Genomic DNA, 25,052 nt, shown 5'->3' with positions numbered 1-25,052 from the left:
AGAGTGATTTTCACATGCTTCTTAAGTAACAGATTTTGTAGTGAAGGACGTGGGAAGGAGACAGGAGGAGTTTTGCTGATTTGCTTGATTTTTCTTCTTTTTTAGCTTGTCAGAAGCTGCCTGTAACTGCTTTGAGGACAAATATTTTCTTACTGTCTTCAATTATGCACCCCCAATTTAACTTGAGGGAAAAATAACTTTGGAGTTGAAAGTTTCACTCTGTTCATTTTCTTTTGATGGTATCAGATTTCAATACATCTCAGACCCTGTTTTTCTTGTGTCCTATTACATCCCAAAACATGTTGTGATTGTAAAACTCTTAGAGTATATTAACAATTTGGGATATTTGGCTTAATCAGAGAATAGGCCCAAAGGGAGGCAATAGGATATTCTATTAATAATTGTAATTGCCATTTTGAGCATTTCCTGTTACGTACTATGCTCTTGTTAAATGCTTTGAAGATACTATTTTACTTTACCTTCCCACCACCAGTAATGCTTACGAGGTGAATGTTTTTATACATGTTCTATAGATAAGGAAACTGAGTCTAATTGGCCCTGGCTGGGGCCTAACGCTAGTGAAACAGCAGACCTGCATTAGAACTCAGTTATGTCTGACTTCAAACACAGGCTCAGTAATGTGCGGAAAAGCTTCCCAATTGACTTTGTCTATAAACTTTGTGTGAGTCTGGATTTTGACCTACTCTTTGTCATTATGCATCTGAGAGGACCCATGTAGGAAATAATTCTTCTATATAAGTGACCCTTCCTGACTTCATTCATGAAAAGTTTATGTTTGAATGGTGACACGACCTAAAAAAAGAGTACAAAATAGCTTTTGATTAGATTTATAGCTTTGCTCTGATATCCTGATACCTACTAGTCCATTCCTGGTATCCACCCTACCTGACTTTCTAAAAATTTAGAATTATAGAGGCTAATTATGATTAATTGAGATAGATTGTTGTTCATTTGCCACTGGATTCAGAGTGCCTTGTTTGAATCTCTCCCGTTCGCTATCTGTGGACCCCTTGGGAACCTAATGTATCCAAATGAGTTTTTGTCATCTAAAATAAGGATAAAATTGTACCATCTTCATGAAGTTGTTAGGATCATTCCCAAGTTTAGTTTGCACAATGCTTGGCATGATACAAGCATTCAGTAAATTTATCATCCTCCTCTTTATCATCACTATTACATTTATTATCATTAATAACCATACCAATTTTTGGTTGTTGTTAGTTATAATTATCATTTTTGTGTGTATTTAACATAGCTTAGGAGGCAATGCCCAGTTCAGAAAACATAATGGCAAAGCAAGAGTGTCTAAGGCACACTCTTTCTCCCATCTCTCTCTTCTTTCTTCTCCATTCTTTCCACTCTATCCCCCTTCTCTTTTTTTCTCAATCTCCTTAAATGTGGACATATGTGTGAATTCAGTTTTATATTCACTATTCAAATATATTTGTATGGCTAATTATATATATAAATATACCCATATATTATATATAAAGATATATATACAAAGGCTGGGCACAGTGATTCATGCCTGTAATCCCAACACTTTGGGAGGCCAAGGCAGGTGGATCACCCGTGGTCAGGAGTTCAAGACCAGCCTGTCCAACATGGCAAAACCCCATCTCCACTAAAAAAGTTAGCCAGGCATGGTGGCATGTGCCTGTATTCCCAGCTACTTGGGAGACTGAGGCCGGAGAACCACCTGAACCCGGGAGGCAGAAGTTGCAGTGAGCTGAGATTGCACCACTGCACCACTCCAGCCTGGGTGACGGAGTGAGACTCCATCTAATATATGTATGTATGTATACGTGTGTGTATGTATGTATGTGTGTGTGTATGTGTGTGTGTGTGTATGTATATATACCTGTGTGCACTCAATATCATTATTCATGGTGCTTATGTTCTATGGAGTCACCACAAACACTGCATTAGTGAATACTGAACTGTGGTCCCTAGTAGAGATATAGGTTTTGGTTCCTGTATTTGGCCACAATATTTTTGTCAACTGATCAATACATAACCTTGCTTTACGTGTGTCTCTCTTTAAAGACACCTTATTTAATACATACTACTGATTCATCTCCATAACTGAGGCCTGAAAGGAGCTTATCTAGTGCATAGTTTCTCTGTGAGACACATTGAAGACTTCTTGCAATTAGGAACATAATATGACACTTCAGCACCAAGTTTGGGGGCCATTTTAAACAGCACAATTCTCAGCATAAAAACACAAAAAGAAGGCGTGGTGCGGTGGCTCACACCTGTAATCCCAGCACTTCGGGAGGCCGAAGCAGGCAGATCACGAGGTCAGGAGATGGAGACCATTCTGGCTAACATGGTGAAACCCCATCTCTACTAAAAAATACAAAAAAAAAAAAAAAAAAAAAAAAAAATTAGCTGAGCGTGGTGGCGGGTACCTGTAGTCCCAGATACTTGGGAGGCAGAGGCAGGAGAATGGCATGAACCTGGGAGGCGTAGCTTGCAGTGATCCAAGACCGCATCACTGCGCTCCAGCCTGGGCCACAGAGCGAGATTCCGTCTCAAAAAAATAAAAGTAAACACACGCACACACACACAGACAAATGTGGAAAATGTGGCACTAAATAGGGCATAGAAGAACATTTGTTGTGATATTAGAGCTGATATAAGAAAGCAGAGTATCACTTTATTTAGCTTTAGCTGGAAACATCTGAGACTCATTTTTTTCACTGTTCTGTTCATATCCATGAGTGACTGTGAAAGTACTATGAGTTTAGATTTTGTGGTTACATATAAATTTTAGCAAGTAGGCAACTTCACAAATATAGAATTTGTGAATAATGATGATTGACTGTATATACTCACACTCATGTAGAATGTTTATCTGGAGTGTGACAGCATATCTTGGGAGCAGTTTGAATAAGAAATCAAGGGACATCTACAATGCAGTATGTTGGGAATTTCAAAAGGTTTATAGGGATAAAAATTGAGCTAAGAGTTCAGAATGAGGAGAAAGTACAAAACCCTCACATGAAATAGAAAGGAGTGAATAAGAAAAAGAAACATTTTAGTTCTATTTTCTGATTTAAAAGCTATAGACAAAGGAAAAATATTTAAAATACATATATAAGAAAAGTACAAACTTAGAAAGTATAAATTATTCAGAAAGCTTGCATAAAATGTAATTTTCAGAATCAGAGGGACAGTGGATTAGATTATATTGATGACTTTTCTCTTAACTGAGAGTCATGGAATGTGAATATTTAAAGATAATATTTTAGAGATAGACACTATTTTGACAGACCTTAACATCATTATGCTAAGAAGTTTAAACTACATTGTAAGCTATGTAAAATACTATATCCTAGAGATTACTAAATAGTCATAGAACATGGCATGAGGATGGTGATGGCTTTTGAAAGGTCACTTTATGGGAAATAGGCAAAGCAAATTTAGGGGAGAAACTCTGGGGTTCGATTTCAGGAACTATTGCAAGAGCTCTGGCTCGCAGCTTATAAGATTAGAAATATGGCAGTGGCGGCCGGGCGCGGTGGCTCAAGCCTGTAATCCCAGCACTTTGGGAGGCCGAGATGGGTGGATCACACAGTCAGGAGATTGAGACCATCCTGGCTAACACGGTGAAACCCCGTCTCTACTAAAAATACAAAAAACTAGCCGGGCGAGGTGGCAGCACCTGTAGTCCCAGCTACTCGGGAGGCTGAGGCAGGAGAATGGCGGGAACCCGGGAGGTGGAGCTTGCAGTGAGCTGAGATCCGGCCACTGCACTCCAGCCTGGGTGACAAAGCGAGACTCCGTCTCAAAAAAAAAAAAAAAAAACAACCAAAAAAAAAAAAAAAAAAGAAAGAAAGAAATATGGCAGTGGCATTTGTAGGGATAAAATTAGGAAAATAATGGATATGGGAAGCCCTGCAAAGGAAAAGTTTATAGAGCCAGAGATAGACTACCCATGAGGGCATAAGGCAGGCAAGAATTAAGATACCTACATCATAAGCACAGGAGATGGAAAATTATACCGTTAGAGAAAATTAGCAGAGAAAGATAGCGAGCAAGAGAGAGAGAATTTTTTAATGAGAAAGCAGAGTGAGGAGATGATGAATCTGGAGTTAGAGATGTGGAGTGGGAGACGGTGGGATATGAAGATTGTTTCTCCAGGATAGAGATCTATTGTATCTCATCTCAATAAAAGAGAGTGGGAATTGTGGGAGGCATTAGGGCTCCTGGGAAAAGAATACAGAAAGAACAGGGATCATAAGCTGATCATAATCATAAGCTGAATTATGTATACATGTATATGTCTATTAAAAATATTTATCGAGTTCATCCTATGTGTCAAGCAGCATACCAGGCACTGTGCATTCAGTAGTGAATAATACAGACACAGTACATGCCCACATGTGACTCACAGGATGATGTTTTCATATTTTTGTAGCCGTCCAGTTATTCAGTAAATTAATTATAATATGCACAATATACACACACACACACACACACAGAAATATTAAATAAGTAGTTGTTTTAAATGTTTTTTAACAACTGAGTTCTACATATAATATGTTACAGGCATATTGTACTCACGAGCATTTTGTATTTTGCAAGAATACATGCAATATATGCAAGAATACAAGAATAATGTGTTAACTATATTAGTTAACATTAATTTCTAAAACAGAGAAATCTCAAAATCTCAGTAACTTAACACAAAGAAGCTAATTTGTTCTTCACATAAAGCCCTCGCTGATGTTTCTGATCTTCACTTGGGGAATGCACTCCACGTAGTCATTCAGAGAATAAGACGGATGGTAATTCTGTTGTTCCCCAACCAGATTTCCAGTGTCACCCTAGGCATTGATATTCAACAGGCAAATGGCAAAAGAGGGGGAAGAACCAGGGTGTGAGAACATTTTGTATGTATCAGGCCTGGAAGTCATGCATATGAGTTCTGCCTACATTCATTTGTCTAGAACAGCTGCGTGACCACACCTGACTGTAAAAGAAACTAGGTTATATGGTTCAGCTGTGTGCCCAGGAGGAGAGGGAAATTGGTTTGATGACATCTAACTAGTCTCTGCTTAACTCACTAATTTTAAAAAAAATACTGTTATAGCTTTCGTCCTTCCTTTTTGATTCTGCTTCATTTAAAACATGATTCAGACTTCTTGTTTCCTCTATTTTTGTTCCCTAACATCTTTCAAAAAAGTCTTGGATAGTCTCACAAATGAGTCCATTTAAATATGCATCGATGGTCTACATGTCTTATGTTAATAAGTAAAAATACCCCAAATCCTACATGAAAACTTCCCCTGGTATTGTTTGCCTGTTTACTCACATACAGTTGTTCTTTCATATGTTAGAGTACAGGACACTGAAATTTAAGTCATGACTCAGTTCTCTGACCTGTGCGGAATCTGGTAAGATCTGGTCAGCAGGTGATGGGGCTGGTCTCAACTCAAGGTTGATTGTGCGAGGATATCCAGGATGTGTTGGGCTTTCTATTGCTCATCAGCCTATGCAGTGTGCCCTTGTTGGCTGACGTAGGAGGCAGCCCCAGTATCTCAGCCTAGAATTAAAATGTGAGAAGATAAGAGGGCTGGAGATATCCCAGGAAAAGTTTAATTTGATGGTGTGTTCTTTAAGTAAAGGGGGCTTAGAAGTGTTTATGCTGGCCAGGTGTGGCGGCTCATACCTGTAATCGCAGCACTTCAGGAGGCTGAGACAGATGGACCACCAGAGGTCAGGAGTTCGAGACCAGCCCGGCCAACATGGTGAAACTCCATCTCTACTAAAAATACAAAAAATTAGCTGGACATGGTGGTGCACACCAGTAATCCCAGCTACTCGGGAGGCTGAAGCAGGAGAATTGCTTGAACCCGGAAAGCGGAGGTTGCAGTGAGCCAAGATCTCACCACTTTACCCCAACCTGGGTAACAGAGTGAGACTCCGTCTCAAAAAAAAGAAAAAAAAAAGAAATATTTATACTATGAGTCCTGAAAAAGTTGAATCATAAAGTGAACTCTTTTGAAAATGTTTAAAAATATGTTTTACAGATTAAAGTTACCAAAGGCTCAATAAAATAGTAATGAATGAAGATGTTTAATTTAGGATTTCCTCATGTAACCACAAAGAATGTCTTGAAGTCATTTAAATGGGAATAAAGTTTCATTTTTTCCATGTACTCTAGGTGTAACTGAGAAAGTTAGTTAATCAGCATTCTGAGAATTCAGAATTTCTTGAAGCATGCAAAGGCTTATCTCTTTCTCCTCTTTTTGAAATTACTTTAAACACTGGGGGATATGAATCTGTCAGTAATTAGGAATTAGTCAGAGAAAGGCCTCTTACTCATAATGAACCTCTTTGAAAAGTCTCTGTTTATAAAGTAGAAAACACCCTGGAAAATTGGGATAAAAGTTGCATATTTTAATTTGGTGGAAATTGAAGTTATCTTCAGGTGTCACGGTATAAATAGTTGAGCCAAGAATATAACCTAAAATTCTACTTTAAGTCACATGACCAAATACAAACTAATCTAAGAATTCTGTGGAGTAAAAATTAAAATTAAGGCACAGGAGTGAGGGGTAGATATACTTTAATCCTGCTTCTGCCTTGATCCTCCCTCATTTCTCATTCAGTAAACTTTATGATGACTGAAGTATGCATAACAGTATGCGAAAGGTCATAGTTACTTGAGCTGTGTTAAAAAGATCCATCTTTTGCACCAGAGATTCCTAATCTTAATGCTTCCTCTACTTTCATATTCAAGATATGAGCTATTTTAGTGACTCTAGAAACTCTAATGCATAAAATAGCTAGTATTTTTAAAGATAGTCAGTATTTATATAGTACTTATAACGTGCTAGACAATGCTCTATGCATGTTATATATACATTAACTCATTGGTAGCTCAACATCACTGCAAGAAGTGAGCATATCATTACGGTCTCTGTTTTACAGATGAAGCAATTTAAATATAGCTTGTTTAGGTGACTTACCTGAGCACACACAGCTAGTAAGTAGCAGCACTATAGTTGAACCTAAGCGGTCTGGCTCTGGTCTACATTCAACCATCCTTACACACTGACCTTAGGAAACTGTCTGCGTGTCTACATGTAAAGGTTTCTCTCCTAGGTACCTGATTTTTTTCCAAACAACCATTAAAAAAGGTTCACAACAGTCATTCGTTATCAGCATGGATTTTTTACCTAGCACATTTAATCTGAGGGGCATCTTTTAATGTTATCTATGCTTCTGTAAAGGAAGATGCTGAACTGGAGTTTCTTTAAGGGAGTGGTGAGGATCACTTTAGATTCTCTGTGTACCCCTGCAATTACAAATTAGCTAATTGTGACAGACAGCAGCTGATAAGAGATATTAAATACAAAAACATAGAATTCTAGGAAGATAGCTGTATTAGTGTGTTCTCACTCTGCTAATAAAGACATACTTGAGACTGGGTGATTTATAAAGGAAAGAGGTCTAATTGACTCACAGTTTCACATGGCTGGGGAGGCCTCACAATCATAGCGGAAAAGCAAGGGACATATTACATGGCGCACCGCAGGCAAGAGAGCTTGTGCAAGGGAACTCCCATTTATAAAACCATGAGATCTCGTGAGACTTATTCACTACCACGAGAACAGTATGGGGAAAACCACCCCCATTATTCGGTTGTCTCTACCTGGCCCCACCCTTGACACTTGACACATGGGGATTTTTACAGTTCAGGGTAAGATTTGGGTGGGGACACAGCTGATTTTGACAGTGCTGTGACAGCAGCTGATATAAGATATTAAATATAATTTAAATATAAAAACAGAATTCTAGGAAGATGGCAGATATGGTGGAAGTTTAGGCTTTGATCCTTTACTCCTATGACCTCTTTAAAAACAGTATTTCAAAAATGAAATTTCCTTCCTTTTAATTTTCTAAGAGTTATATTATCTGCAAGTGTGTTCATAATATTAATAACAAAAGAGAAAAATAGGTTCTATGATAGGCTAGTTACTTGTTGTAGTCAGGAATATTGATTTCCTAGTAAACTTGAAAAAATATTTTAATTATCCCTGGTGAGTAGAATGTTTATACAGAAAAAAAAGATAGTAGAATATATTTGAGTAATTATTGAAAATTGTGGACACCGTTTGTTTAAGTTAAATTGTACAGTTGAGTTGATTTTATTTTCTGTGGATTAATTAGACATTTCTTTTCAGGTACATGACAGATGGAGGACTTAACCTATACACTAGAAGTCTGAACCGAATACCAGACACAGCAAGCTCCCGGGACGTCATCCAGAGAGGGGTTCACGATGTGACAGTGGATGCAGACAGGTAATGCTATCAGCATATATGATGGTGAAGTGTGTATGAAGCAATTTTATAAGAAGAAAATAAGAGAAACTCCTATTAAATAGTGTAAATCAAAGGACTTGTTACTTTGATAAATATTTTATTTTGATAAATAATTATTTAGGGTTTTTTTTTTTTTTTTTCTGTGAGACAGAGCCTCCCTCTGTCACCAGGCTGGAGTGCAATGCCACAATCTCAGCTTGCTGCAACCTCAGCCTCCCGGATTCAAGTGATTCTCCTGCCTCAGTCTCCTGAGTAGCTGGGACTACAGGCACGCGCCACCATGCCCAGCTAATCTGTATTTTTAGTAGAGGTGGGGTTTTACCATGTTGGTCAGGCTGGTCTCCATCTCTTGACCTTGTGATCCATCCGCCTTGGCCTCCCAAAGTGCTGGGATTGCAGGTGTGATCCACTGCGTCTAGCCTATTTTGGGATATTTTTAAAACTAGGATGATTTTCTTTACAAGGCCATTTTACATTTTAGCTCTGTAATACCGAAAATAAATGTGTGGCTAGGGAGATTTTTTTTTTTTTAATTTCAGGTAACATAGTAGAATATGTTAATATCTGTAAAAGCAAAATTACAAACATATACTTATTTTCCTTATTAGAAAGAAACTCTGGTTAATAAATTTCATTCAGTTCATATATCCTCAGATTTACCTAGAAGCTAATGATATAAAGATTAAAACATGTTTCAAATCATCTAGCATAATAAGCTTGTTGCTTTTCTTGAAGGTGTTGTAAACATAGAAAAACTCTTACTTTAGGCTTATTTTTGCTTCTTTATTGCCTCAAATTTCTTAAAGATGTGTGTGTGTGTGTGTGTGATGAACTAATTATTTTGCTGGAAATTGCTCTGCTGATTTATCAGAATCATCACTGTTTAAGAACATTGATTTGGTAAGATAATGTTGTAATATACATTTCTGGCCTGATTTTGCTCCCTCTTCACTCAAAATTTTGACTTTGTTGTACAGGAAGGAATTGCATATTTTCAGAATTATTATATCTAAATACCTAGAGTAGTTGTTTAATTCAGCATTTATGAGAAAGACAAAAGGTTAAGGTGCAAAGTACTCACATTCTGAAATAGGAACTGTATACAATTCATTGTGCATTTTTGTACGGTCAACTCCAAAAGCTAGATACCCAGGGAATTCTAATATTAGTCTTCAGTTTCTCCTTACCCACAGGCTGTTGATATCCTAACTCATAATGGTTAGAACAGTCTCAGCTCCTACCCTGTCTGTATCCTACTCTCCTAGCCTATATACTCGCGTGTGTGTGTGTGTATGTGGGTGTGAAGCATGTGTGTGTGTGAAGCATCTCCCCACCTGTAATGTAAGTCCACGAGTGCAGAATTTTTGTCATATTATTTATGTGTTGAGTTTTAACAAATGTTTGTGGAGTTAATTAACAAATTAATGAATATAGGCTATTTATTAATTAGGCTATATAGTCATATAGACTGGCAATCGCATCTAATTAAATAGAGTGGCAAATGAGCTCCGGAAAGAACCAAGGTACTATAAGGATGTTATGAAAGAGAAAAATGGGTTATGTGAAAAATAGACAGTGATAAGAGGGAAAGAATCCCAAAGTGTGGGCCACATTTTGAAACTAATGACCTATTATTCTATTATTGTTAGCTGAAAGTAGAAAACATTGTGGGAGGGAAGATCGGCTAGTTTTTGGTAAAGGAGGTTGTGATGGCAGAACCAAGAAACGAACACAAGGTGACTTTGGTTTGGGGACACTGGGATAATCAACTCTCCTTGCTTTATCAGGGCCCCAGATTGGGCTCTGGTGGAGGAACTCAGAACAACATAAAGACCTAGATAGGTATCTAGTAAGTGGGGACCTGTGAAAGCAGTGCCTCTTAAAGTGTGTAACCTGGACCAGCAGCAGCAGCAGCAGCCATTGAAACTTCATAGAAAGACAGATTGTCAGCTTCGTCCAAGACTTACTGAATTAGACTATCTCAAGGTAAGACCTGGTAATCTGAGCTTTAGCCCTCAAGGTGGTTCTTAAGTTCAAGCATCACTATATTAAGTTGAACAAATAGATGCCAGGCCTACAAACACATGAATGCCTAGCATAAATATTTAAACATTAAAAATGACATTTCAGAGTTCTTATTTACCCTATTAGCGGTGTTCTGTCAAGAGAATGAGAATATTGATATGTTAGAATACACTGATGACGCTAATTTTTAAATTAAATCCAATAATGACTTATTATACCTGAAATAAATTGGTTCAGCTTGGTAGATGCAGTTTTTGAAGATTATATAAATGGTTTTTAAAAAAATAATTTTAACTTGAGCTGCTTGTATAAATTAAATTGCAATAAGGTCATAGTATAAATCCTCCTATTAGCAGAGATAGAAGGTTTTTAAAAAAATTACAGATAAGTCTGAAGGTCTTTTAAAATCTTATATTAGGGAAGTAACTTGGGATGTATATCATTTTAAAATACATGGACTTAAATGTTGTAGTTGTATGACTCAGTTAATTTAAAATACTTTCTTCTATGAAAAATTGTTTCAAAACATTTTCTAAATTCTGTTACTCATTTCAAGTAGGATAGGCAAGAACAGATATAAGATACTACTTTTTGTTCAGGTTTCCTAAAAAAAATTACTGTAATAGAGATCATATAAAAACATGTTTCCTGTCTATTTGTCTTAACCTTTTAATCTTGGCACCTTAAATTTGACTTGGTAGGAATTAGAAGACAATTGCAGAAAATGTCAACTGGGGAAATTTTATTCTACTAAAAACTATATCCATACAACATAGCAAATCACATTTTAAAGGCCAAAAAGTCTTTCACAGGAATTTTTCTGATTATTTTCAAAACATATCTTCTCTCTGCTCCTGCAGCATGCTGTTGATTTTTCTGTTATGCAGTCACGTAAGTAATTACATGTTCACGTGTCTGCTTCACTCATAGAACATGAAACACTTAAATGTAGAATAATATCTAATCCATCTTTGTATCACCAGTAGCTAGCATACTGTAGGAACTCAATAAATATATCAGATAAATTGCGGAAATAACCATATCAGCTTATAACACATAGAAATGTGAGTTTTAAAAGAAAACAATTATACATATCAAAAAAACTTTATACCATTTTTTAAAGACCTTTCAGATGTCATATAGTTTGGACTTTTCCAGTGTTTCTGGTATCATAAGACAATAGTAGATATTCTAAGTCAAAAATCAGTTTTCTGGGGTTATATACATTTGAAAAAACTGAGTATCATATCTGTTCTTAGAGAGTAATGCTGGATATTAACATATCAAAGGTACAGAGAAGTCTCGAGGTTCAAAATAAAATCTACTTAATTTTATTGAATTCAGTGTTCCATGAACTTTTTCACTGATTCCTTCACTTTTTTCTCTTATAATAGTTAACTTGTTCCTGTAGCATTTTATGAAATGTTGATTTAGTTGAATGCCTTCGCTTGACCAATATAATAATAGAAACTCAGAAATATTTATTTACCCAGGAGCATGCAGCTAATAGCACAAGGATTCAGGTCTTTTACTTCCTATTTTGTGGTTCCCAACTACTTTTGTCAAAGGTCTTTTAAATAATATGAAACGTATTAGTGATTGATTCATTATAGTTAATGCATAAATGATAAGGCTTGCAACAATTCACTGGCAAGAAAGCTTAAAAGCCAAAAGAAAAAAAAAAATCCACAGCATTTTTTTTCTTATTCTTTCTAAAAGCTGTGTAAGTGCAAAAGCACAGAGCCATAGCACAATGGCAGCCAGCCAGCTAGCTAGGATAGCAATGGACTTGAATTGTTTGTATTGTTGTAGTGAAGGCTGTAGCTTCCCCTTTGATCAACTTCTGGTTAAAATGTGATGGACAATAGAGAACTGAATTCCTCTTACCAGCACATTAAAAAGGCCCCAAAGGAAAAAGGAGGACTTTCAGCAGCCATCTGTAGTGTATTTTAAATATTTTATTGCTTAAAGATATTGCAGTTCATTTACTTTCCATATCAATCCAACACCAACCCCATTTCTGTATTTATTTGACAAAAAAAAAATTACAGAATGGATATAATCCTTGTAGATATGTTGGAGACTCTCCAGCAACTTCACAGATACATTTATAGCAGGCAGTTAAATACGTAGGTTTTATACATTGTGTTGGGCTACATTTAAAAGGTACATTTTGGGGGACTGCAGGATGTTTGTGGTTTTGACCTTTATTAACTCCTATTATTGTTCTTACTCTAGCTTCTATGCTAACAATCACAAATATTTGATAAACAAATATATGATTACTTCCTAAGTGCCTGTTATCATAATAGCACCTTGGGAAAAAATAAAACAATACAATATGGGTGAAAGTTCCTCAGTTTAATGGTAAGAGAGAGTAATGTAAACAAAGGCCACTCATAATAGATGTCTATACAATGTGCCTTAGAAGCACCAAAGAGAAACAGTTACTCCTTCCTGGGAGTATAAAGGAAAGACTTCAAAACGCAGTAGCATTTAAGCAGGGTCTTAAAGAAAGCATACAACTTTTTGACATCCAGCCTGGGAGAAATCAGAAGGAATGTGGGGAGTGAGAACATAAAGGCATAGAAGAGTTTGGTGTGAGGAACCAATAATGGGATTCTGAAGCGCACTGGGAATGTGGTCAAGAAGACAAGGAACAAAGGACGCGGGGGCCATACTAGGGTATTTGGACCTATAGGTGATAAGGAGCTATTTTACTAAGTTTAATTAGTTTTATTTCACTTCAAGGCAAGAGCACATGCTATGATCATTGTATTTTAAAAGGAACTCTCACAGCAATGTAAGAATATTGAAGAGGGATGAGATAAAGACAGGTAGAGTGCTTAGATAGTGACTAAAATAAATTAGATGAGCACCTAACTAAAGAATGGCAGTGGGAAAGGGGACTGGGGACACCATCTATTTCTAGAGGAACTTGGGTTTTGTCTGTGTGTATGATACTCCTTGGTTTTCATAACTAAATACCACAGATTGGGTGGCTTAAACAATAGACATTTAGTTTTTCACAGTTCTGGAGGCTAGAAGTTTATGATCAAGGCGTCTGCAAATTTGTTTTTTTATGAGAACTCTTCCTGACTTCCAGAGAGTGGGTTTCATGCTATATCCTCACATGGCCTTTCCTCTGTGCTCCTGAAGAGATCCATCTATCTATCTATCTATCTATCTATCTATCTATCTATCTATCTATCTATCTATCTATCTATTTGTCGTATGCTTGCCTGCCTGTCCGCCTACCTGTATAGAGAGAGGTATTTGGTGTCCCTCTCTCTTCTTATAAAGGCACCAGTGCTATTAGATTAGGTTTCCACCCTTATGTATTAATTTAACCTGAATTACCTCTGTAAAAGTCCTGTTTCCAAATACAGTCACATTGCAGGTTAATACTTCATGTAAATTAGGGGGTGGAGACACAATTCAATTCATAACCCTGTGTAACTCCCAGGTGGTTATATCCTTGGGGATATAAGGTCAGTCACTATGTATGTGCTGGATTAAAGTATTAGTATGTATTATAATCATATATATAATCTAGAGCTTATATACGATTGTATACAAAATTAGCTTGTATATGAGCTCTAGATTGTATATATGCATATTTATATTGTAAATTGCTGCCTTTGGAAATGCATAAATGTGGAAAAGAGAGCCAAGGATTACTAAAGTATTTGATTTTTTTTTCCAAATGAAGCCAAGAGTCTGGACTCTTATGAGAAGTTTCCCAATTTTTTTTTTTTTTTTTTTTTTTTTTTTTTTTTTTTTTTTTTTTTTTTTTTTGAGACGGAGTCCCGCTCTGTCGCCCAGGCTGGAGTGCAGTGGCCAGATCTCAGCTCACTGCAAGCTCCGCCTCCTGGGTTCACGCCCGTTCTCCTGCCTCAGCCTCCCGAGTAGCTGGGACTACAGGGGCCCGCCATCTCGCCCGGCTAGTTTTTTGTATTTTTTTAGTAGAGACGGGGTTTCACCGTGTTAGCCAGGATGGTCTCGATCTCCTGACCTCGTGATCCACCCGCCTCAGCCTGCTCGATCTGCTGACCTCATGATCCGCCCGTCTCGGCCTCCCAAAGTGCTGGGATTACAGGCTTGAGCCACCGCGCCCGGCCAAGTTTCCCAATTTTTAAGTGTTAGAACTCTCCTAACAGATACATAAGATCAATAGACACAGTTAAAGACAAAAAACTTACTTCAGTGGCCAAAAACTCTAGAAATTCACAGATACAGTTAAAGACAAAAAACTTTCTTCAGTGGCAGAAAACTCTAGAAATTCACAGACATAGTTATATAAAGCAGGAGAGAGTGAAGATTGCACTTATGGTCCTGTAACTGTCCTAGTTTCTTGAAGTTTCTCACAGAGATAGAGCTGGTGATGATACCACCTGTGCAGAGTGAAAATGCCACCAGTCATGAGAAGCCTGCCCAGCAGGTGAGGTAACTGTGGCAAAACTATCTGAGCTCTTTTTGGAGATTTTAATGCAAGACAGCGCGAATCTGAGGTCAGCTTCCCAGCCATAGCATCACTCAGTGGAGCTGGCCTCCTGCCTGCCTGAGGCCTATTATGACAGTAATGAATTAAATTTTGTTTAAACCAGTCTGTGACTCTGCACTGTGCAAGCTAGAAACATTTGTATCTCAGATGTGCAGTAAGAAAACAAGCCCTGAGAATGAATTCCTAGCATTGAAAGAGTGAATAAAAGAAGAACCACCTTTGGAGAGACAGAGAAATCTGCTTTAACACAGAGATCAAAGGACAACTAGGGTTAACTGATGTTTTTTGAAATGGAGAGAAGAGGAAATATGCAATACTGTCCAACTCCGTGGATAAGTGATGTTTGGCAACTAGTTTCTTATCAGTGGCTTTATCAAAGTTGGTTTCAATGAAGTACTGAAGGAGCATGCTAGGTTATGAAAAGGTGAAGAAGTTAGGAGGTTGAAACAATGAAGGGAGATCTTCAGGGAAGTTGCAGTGAAGGTAAGGAGAGAGATCAGATAGAAGTCAACAAAAGGGACAGGATAAAGATTATTGCTGATTTGCTCTGTTTTATTTTGGGGAGAAAGGAATTTGATCTGGTACAGAGAGTGAATTCCTAGACAAAATAAGGTGGTAAGTCTTAAGGAAGATAGAAGAATCGGGAAAAAGATTATAGGACTGCAATAGACTTAATGTTTATCTCCTTCCAAAATTCCTATATTAAAACCCAGTCCCCCTTGTGATGATATTTGGAGGTAAGGTCTTTGGGAAGTGATTGGGTCACAAGAGGGGAGGTCTCATGAATGCTATTAGTGCCCTTAGAAAAGAACCCACTATCGAGTGTCCCTTGGCCTCTGCTGCCATGTGAGGTTACAGCAAAATGTCAGCTGCCTATGAACCAGAAATCAGGCCCTCTTCAGACACACACCTGCTGGCACTTTGATAAAGCCTTCTGAAAACATTACTTTGAAGCCCCTGAGCATGTTTAATGAAAGGAAGGGGATCAAAGAGGTTGATTAGAAGGTTTTTTACCAAAAATTAAAATAAAATAATAATAAATTTCACATTTGAGAGGTAGAGATTTACTGAGGGGTTGAACAAATTGCAAGCTATAACCTGGGTTACTGAAGTAGAATGGTAATAGAAGTCAAAATTAGGTTATGTGGATGATTCATCCAGGTAGCTGTTCAGTCAACATGATGGCAAAATGAATCTCAAAGGAGAGAAAGGCAAAGCTCCAGATACTATACATTATACTGAATATGAACAAAATTCCAGAACTTGTGGTAATGAAGATACCTTTTCCAGTTATATTTTGGGTTGTCTGTCACATTGTTATCTAAACTATATTCCTAAATATAGTAATTGCTAAATTTAATTATAAACTAATCAATATAACTTCATATGTATACTGATTTTCCTATATAATCATGCTTTTATTGAAAGTATAAAAGCATAGTACATCATAGAAATTATTTTTGTATTGTGCTACCTGATGGATTGTTTTGATTTGTGAAACTGTAATCCACATGCTGAAATCACAGAGTTTCCAAAAGGCATTAAAGATTGTCATGATTTTGTATGAGTCTGAGGTTGCCATTGTAACTCATCATATATTGAAGCAAGCCTAAGTTCAAATCTAAATATATAGTTAATACTAAATATCTAAGTCTGCAGTTGTTAGCAATGTGCAGAAAATTACATTGCCATGACAAAGGGCATCATGCCAGTTCTCATAAAATCATGGGGTCAACCGTTATAAGGGTGGGAGACCTTTATGATTTCCAAGTGTTTTCCAACTAGGAAAAGTAAAGGCAACAGAGATTTCTCCTAAGCCACCAAGCAAATATCTCAAGGATCAGATTCATGATGCTTGTCACTAGTGTGTGTAAACTAATAATTCATTTTATCCATGTTGATTTGTTCCAGTACAATCACAGAATTAGTATATTCCTGTGTCTTAACTATTTCCTTCATTAGCTTACTGGCTCTCCATTGTAATTAAAAGCAAACACAATAAAGATTAACAGACTGAGATGGAAAGAGACAAAGTAAATATAATTACTTCATTTTATAATCAGATGGCCTGCCTTTTCTGCCCACATTTCTTTACTCTATGTGGGGAGAGACCAATGCAAAACATTAGGGATGTGAAAAAACCGTTATTGATGCCCTCTCAAATTCATTTTGCCATTCTGCTCATGATTGCAAGAATTTGAACTGGTTCTGGACTTCTCTTCAAATCTTAAAATTAACTGTGCCCATTGTAAGTAACCTCAGAGGCTTCCAGTACTTTCTTATAATGCCCGTTAGGGAATTAATTCATACCAAACCCACATGTTGAGAACCTACTCTCTGCCAATCACTGTGCTCAATCCTAGGCTTTTTACTCAAGAGTCTTGTATTAGAAGAGCATTCGAGTAGGGAGTGTTAAACCTCAATTGCCACTGAAATTCAAAAGATGTTTCGACGCTACAACTAGCCCAAGCTGTAGATTGTAACTCCAAATGCTATTTTTTTAAATAAGACTCACCTTGACATTAAACTTGATCAGATTTTAACTTTACCATTCTAGAATGATTCTCCCAATACAAGAGATGGTTCCAAGGACTCTTATTTATGTATAATTTTTATCTTACCTGCTTATAATAGAATTTACTAATGAATCTTATGAGGATGGTAAAGATATTGAGAAGAAGAAAAGATAAAGAAGAAGAGGAGGAATAGGAGGAAAGAAGGAGAAAAGAGGAGGAACAAGAGGAGGAACAGGAGGAGGAAAGGAGGAGAAAAGAGGAGGAAGAAGAGGAAGAATAGGAGGAGGAAAAGGAGGAGAAGAAAGAGGAGGAAGAGTAGTCAAATTTGTTATAATAAAAATAGCTATAATAGATATAAGTATTGAGGACCTACTGTGTATAACTAACATACCATATTACTTAAATACATTATTTTACTTTATCTTTACAATAGCCCTATAAAGTAGGTTTTATTAGTTCCATTGAGGCAAATAATGCTTATGTCAAGTAGCTTACCCATAGATACTTTGTTAATAAATAATAAATGTAGAATTTAAATTTAGATCTTGTGTTTTAAGCATTATTCATAAAATTATTAATTTTATAAAGGTTTTTATCATGCCTGGATGAAATGTTTTGACTTCATAAATTATTTAATTTTTCCATTTTGACCTAAACATATCTACACTATAAACAGTTTTTTTTAATCTAGGTTCAAAAAGTTGGTAAATTAATTTAATGTGTAATGATACTTACTTTTATTGCACTGTCAATAGACCTGAAAACACAGATGACAGAGCAATCATTTCACATGTGTGACAGCTTCTTGCTAATATCAATAAAGCAATTTACCAATGTTTTGTTCTTTTATACATATAATATATAAAACAAATATAATTATATATACATATATAATTACATATATATTTATAATACAGATAATTATATGTAATACATATATTTTATAGATAATATATGTAATATAAATTTGTCATTGTTTTGAAATATAATTCTTATTGAAATATTTATTTCTAACAGGCTCAGGAAAGAGAAAAATGGAAGAGGGAGAAATATGTTTGGCTTATAAAATGAAAAATACTAAAAGAGCGCTTATATGAGGGAAAAAGGAATTTTGGTCCTTTTGTATTACATGATATTACTTTTCATGATGAGAGATATCCTAGCTAATTAAATGCTTAGCTTGATGAAAGAAGTTACATCTATACATGAAACACTTGGTTATTTCCCCTTCAAGAACTAGGCATGAATTCTTTTTTTTTTGATAGGCTAACTAATGGGTTCAGATTTTCAACTTGGGATCATTAAATTGAGGGCATTTGGCTGGCAGCTGATAAATTCTGCATCTTCCTCACTCCGGCTGCATAGAGTGGCTGGCATGGACTTATTTATCAGCGGCATATGGGTTCCATGTGTATTTTTTTCTTGCTTGACTTAATTTGCATTTGAAATAGTTAAAGTTATTTGCAATACCCTTGGTTTTTTTTAAAGCCTTACCAGAACTCCCATATTTTTTTAGGATAATTTGTAAATGACAGTGTTTTCACTATAAATGAGTGCTTATTTTCTAAACTCAATTGTTTTTTATTATAAAACTTTTCTATGCTTATTAATGAAAATTCATAAAATATACAAAAGTATGAAGAAGAATCTAAAAAGAATCTATAATCCTCTCATCCCAAAGACAACTAAGAATATTGCATTAAGATATTTCCTCCTAGGCTTCTTTACCCTTTCTATTTACATAGTTTGGGTTACATCATATATAGAGTATATATATACTGCTTTCTTCACTGTATTTATATAATAAATAATACTGCATAGTATTAGATATTATTTTTGAATATGATTTTTAATGATCGCGTGTCCTTCTATTATGTGGAATAAATTACATATCTAAAGAGCTAGTGCAATCAACCATTAAATTTAAGACATTCATCACATTTCTGATTTATCTGCATAACAATTAGCAGAGTCTTATCTGATCTGGTTGTATGACTATATTCATGAATTTATTTTCTAAAAAGATCAAATTTTGAACTTACTAGAAGGAGATGCCTCACATATCTGTGCGTGCATGTTTGTGTGGGTATATGTGTATGTATACATATACATGTACATTTGGTATTTACATTTTCTATATAATTCTCATTTGATGAGATAAAGATTTATAATTTAATTTTAGATTTTTAATTTCAAGTGTGTATTTGTAAACTATCAGGAATTACAGTTTGTTGTAATTTTGAAATATTTTGTCAGTTAGGTTTTCCTGCTGACAAGATAGATGATAAAACCTTGTTACTGAACCTATGCTTCTTCATGAAGCTTAATTAAATATCTACGAGTTCCTTATATTTTTTATAGAACAAAACTCTATCATTTGTTTCTCTAAGAGTATATTTTACTCTGATGTCAGACAGCTTGGACTAGCCACATCTACCTGAGTGTTCAAATATTTGCTAGGTAAAAATAAAATTATTTATAATAATAGTTTCCATATTGAATGGTTGGTGCCACACATATTGCTAATTTAATTCCCATAACAACCTTCTGAGTTTGATACTATAATCATTGCCTTTTTGAAAATAAGGCATGCAATGCACAAGAGACTGAAAAACTTTCTTAAGGTTAAACCACTAGTAAACGCCAGATGCTGGGATTTATACCCAGGTGAAGATTTTTTTTTTAAGTGCATAAAAATAATGACGTCAATAATATTTTAATTATTTTGAAACTGTTTCCAGCTTCACTCTTGATCACAAGCTAGTGACTAGAACAGGTTAATCATAGTGAAAACTAATAGATATGCTGTTCAAATTTCAATTCAATACTAAATTTGTGGAATATGTTGAGCAGTTGACGATTTTATAGCAGAGATATATTCATACTCAAATATTATACTAGCTTCACTGCTTCTGAAACTGTACAAATATATTATTGAAAAAATGTCTTAAATGTAGAAATCTGTATAGTCCAGAATACAAAAGGAAATAATAGCAATAATGCTATGAAAGTGGTAACAGTGAAGAAGAATCGTAACTGATTTAGCAGGCCCACAAAAGCACTGAGAACACTGTGGGAAAAGTCAAGAAGGAGGCAATTTATACTACAGGAACCCCAAAAAGGCTTGGGAATTTTAGGATCAAATAGTAGAACACAGTGCCTATTCTTGGATATTTTATAGGCTTCTGGAAAAGACAGACACAGAGTCTTCAAAAATAATATCACAGATTATTAGATTGACATACAACTAGGGCGTAGAGGAGGGTCCCTGAGCCTGTGAAGTTTTGAGGAGAGTTTACAGAAAAGACAACACCTGAAGTGAGTCTTGGAGGATAAGTAAAAGACATGATATAGCTGGGCGCGGTGGCTCATGCCTGTAATCGCAGCACTTTGGGAGGCCAAAGTGGGCGGATCACCTGAGGGTCAGGAGTTCGAGACCAGCTGGCGAAGATGGTGAAACCCCCATCTCTACTAAAAATACAAAAATTAGCCAGGTGTGGTGGTTCGCGCCTGTAATCTCAGCTACTCGGGAGGCTGGGGCAGGAGAATCACTTGAGTCTGGGAGGTGGAGGTTGCAGTGAGCAGAGATCGCGTCATTATACTCCAGCCTGGGCAACAAGAGCAAAACTCTGTCTCAAAACAAACAAACAAACGAAGATATGACGGAAGACAGAATGAGTATTCCAATGCCAATTGGCATTTGGTATTCTACTAATTCTGATTTGAGATGTAGGGATGAATATGAAGAAAAAACAGGAGGAATTTGATCAGAAGCTTTTTAAGAAGTGGTCAGACCTCCAGGTCCCCTACCCAACTCTTGAAATAGTAGATATCTGTCTTTTTTCTATTTTAGCAAAAGACTGGAGAGTTTCCTCTGGGAAAAGAAAAAAAGAAAGGTAATCTGGACGGGACACACTGTACACTTGAGGGCTGAAACAGGTTAATTAAATATTGAGAACTTTTTTCCCTTGTTGAATCCTGTAATCCTGGCAACCTGGTGTCAGTCTACCTGATCAGGACTATCACTGATCCTTTACTTTCCCTGTGTATTTGTCACGTGCTTACTGACTGCAAGTCCGTACATCATTGTAAGCAGTACACATGTGAAGAAAACATAGTGTTGTGAGAAGTAATCTAACATAATTAATCACAGAAAGGTGATTTAGATTTTAGATTCCTGGTTTATGATCCCATCTAAGCCATTGGTTGTTTGTGTGAGTCTGGAAAGTGAGCTCTCCTGGCCTCATTTTTATATTTATAAGATGAATGAAACTAACAGTTACAAGAATAGTACTCTTTAGATTGTGACAGAAAATCATATTAAAAACAACTTAAGAAAAAAAAGTATGTATTGTTTGCATAAGTGAGAAGCCCATAGTTACTATGAAATTGGATGTGGCTGAATAGAACGGTATTTGATTAACTTTATCTCTTGGCCTGGCTGTGGTATTTTTCCTGGATAGGATTTGGGGGCTATAGAGTCTTACATCCAGTGCAAAGATGGACTAGCACAAGAATTCTAAAGGGTTTTTTTTTTTTTAAGTGAAAAGAAAAGGGTTTTTTTTTTTTTTAAGTGAAAAAATCTTTATATGAGATTTTTAGATATAAAGACTTAGATTTATAGCTTAATTACCTGAAACCGTTTTGGGGAAAACTAGTCCACAGTCATCAATTTTTAAAGAAATGTGCTTTAAGACAAAGCTTAAAATGTGCTTTAAGACAAATTATTGCCTATCTCCAAAGTTTTATTAACCTGCCATTGATCTATTCATTATTTTCATGACTACTAACATGAAATATGAGGCCCTCCTTTGATTACAACAATGCACTCTCAGTCCTACATAATTCAAGGTTCAAATCCAGTAGGAGAGAAAGAAGCTTCTGCAAAGTTCCCAAGAGTCAAGTAGATTGAACAGGTTAGGACATCCTGAAACAATCCCAGATGCCAAAGAAGCATTGTCACAGCCTAAGCCTTTACTTACCTCTTAATAAGCTTACTCTATGGAATTCCCAATGCCCTTTTTCTCTACTCTCTCCCTTCTTGTTTTCCCAATCTGAGCATCCTGGCATCTGGCACACAGGCTTGCTTTATCTCTTGGTTTGCCCAGTGTCACAGGTTACAGTATGAAAATGTGTAACTATTTGTTGATATCCACCACCATCCTGAAACCTGCTATTCCATGGCATTCCTTATGCCTGAAATCCCATACTCAACCTGGAATACCAATTCTGGCTTCCTTCATATCTCTTGTTTATCCTCCAAGACTCACTTCAGGCGTTGTCTTCTCTGTGAACTCTCCTCAAAACCTCATAGACTCAGTGCTCCTTCTCTGTGCAGTAGTTGTGCGTCAATCTTATAATTTGCCATATTATATTGAGGACTCTGTGTCTGTCTTTTCCAGAAACCTATGAAATACTCAAAGATAGGGACTCCCAGAATCAAATGCAGTTCTCATCACAAAATATACATGTGATGTCCTGAAACCCTATGCCATCATGTGCATCTTAATGTTTCCCATATTATTTTGAAAGTATTTATTTCATGTCTTTTCTGACTTTATAGTCTCTGCATCTAGCACAGGGCCTGATTCACTATTAGTACTCAATAAATGTTTTTGTAAATGAATGAATGAATGGCATGCTTTCTTTTGAGAGCTTTTTTAAAAAACACAGGTGTAAAAAGCATGTAGCTAGGGTATTAACATTTGAAATCATTATGGAGGAGAATTTATTAAGTATGAAAGTCTATAAAAGTCATATAATCCAAAATATTACTACCTGTTTTTGCTTGCTTAAGAAATTCAAGGCTTTCTAGCTTGTGGTAATTTTAAAATATTTTGACCAAGATATTAATAAATTTAAATAGCAAAGTATAATGCTAGGATATCTGATGGCAATTTACTGTGGAAATTCTGCTTAAAGTATCTTTGGATTGTGTCTAAAACATCGAAGAATTCATCTCTGATTTTAGAAAATGTGTTGAGTGAATGATAGACTTCTAATATTTGCTGTATATGTAATTTATACAAATATTTTCTGAAAAAATACAATTATATGTATGGACGTTTCCATATTTCTTAAGTTTTTTCATATTCTTCATTTTTTGTTTTACTCCTTGATACTAATTCTGTAAAATAAGGAACATCATTAGAAAGCTCTGTTCCACAAATAAAAATATGAAAGCTCAATAAAGTTAACCCAAATTTCAATAATTAAATTAAGTTGGATTTCAACTCAGCTTGATTCTTATCTGGGCCAGAGTTTACAAACTTTTTTCGTAAAGGACCCAGACAATAAATATTTTAAGGTTTATGGGCCAAGAGGTAAAATCGAGATATTGTGTATCTGTTTACACAATGAGAGAAAACAGATTGTCCTCAATTTTTCTAACTATTTAGAAATGTAAAAAACATTCTTAAGTAACAGTGTACACTGTGGATTTGTTCCATGGCCATAGTTTGCTGACTCCCATGGTGCTGAAACAAATCCAAATCGTAACTGTTAGACTCTTAAATTTAACATTGATTGTCTGTATTAGTTTGCTAGGACTTTATAACAAAGTACTACAGATTGGGTGACTTAAACAACACAAACATATTGGCCAGGTGTGGTGACTCATGCCTATAATCCCAGTACTTTGGGAGGCTGAGGCAGGTGGATCACCTGAGGTCAGGAGTTTGAGACCAGCCTGACCAACATGGTGAAACCCCATCTCTACTAAAAATACAAAAATTAGCTGGGCATGGTAGTGGTCACCTGTAATCCCAGCTACTTGCAGGGCTGAGGCAGGAGAATCGCTTGAACCTAGAAGGCAGAGGTTGCAGTGAGCCATGATCGTGCCATTGCACTCCTAGCCTGAGCAACACGAGCAAAACTCTGTCTCAAAAACAAAAAACAGAAACATATTGTCTCGCCCTTCTGGAGGCTAGACATTAGAAATCCATGCTTTGGTAGGCTTCTTTTCTCTTGAGGGCCATGAGGGAGGGATTATGTCTCCTTGTCTTGTAGTTGGCTGACTTCTCTGTGTCTTCACATTGTCTCCCCTGTGTGTGTCTGTGTCCAAATTTCTCCTTTCAGTAAGAACGTCAGTCATGTTAGATTAGGTCCCACTCCAGTGAGCTCACTTTAACTTGATTACCTCTGCAAAGACCCTATCTCCAAGTAAGGTCATATTCTGAGGTTTTAGGGTTAGGATTTCAACAACCAAATTTTGGAAGGTACACAGTTCAAACAGTGACATTCTCATTCTCTTTGCTCTACATCAAACCTAATTTCTAGGAGGTCAAGTAACAAGTATGAGAGTTGCATTTCACTCTTTCCACTCTTAAATTTAAAGCCATAGATTCTCTCTCAATAACCTCACAGCACAATAATAGACAACTAGAACTGCATGGAGACAGTTCTCCATGGAAAGATGACTCTGAGATTTGCTTTCCCCTCCCTTCAAAACACCCAGAAGATAATGTGGCATAGTGAAATCATCTGAATACTTAACCACTTTAGCAAGAGAGAAGCAGTGTTTAGAAAAATCAAATTATAAAGAAAAATATTATTTTGATCATATTTCTAGCAAATATTTTGCTGGTTTATAACCACTTAACTTTGTGATTCCTTAAATAGATCAAAAGGCTTATACACAAATAA

At 36.2% G+C, this 25,052-nt stretch overlaps 1 protein-coding gene across 13 annotated transcripts in view; it reads left to right on the top strand.

Moving 5' to 3' along the window:
- Positions 1 to 25,052, top strand: part of LOC105473314 (neuron navigator 3) — an 899,580-nt gene that overhangs the window by 742,301 nt on the left and 132,227 nt on the right. For all 13 annotated transcript variants that reach the window (XM_011727068.3, XM_071070568.1, XM_071070565.1 and 10 more), the window contains one exon: positions 8,223 to 8,342. In XM_011727068.3, coding sequence (XP_011725370.2) covers positions 8,223 to 8,342 — 120 coding nt within the window. The remainder of the gene's footprint in view (positions 1 to 8,222; positions 8,343 to 25,052) is intronic.

This window comes from Macaca nemestrina, chromosome 10 (assembly GCF_043159975.1).
Source record: "Macaca nemestrina isolate mMacNem1 chromosome 10, mMacNem.hap1, whole genome shotgun sequence".
NCBI lineage: Eukaryota > Metazoa > Chordata > Mammalia > Primates > Cercopithecidae > Macaca > Macaca nemestrina.
This window is presented reverse-complemented; position numbering and strand designations above follow the sequence as displayed.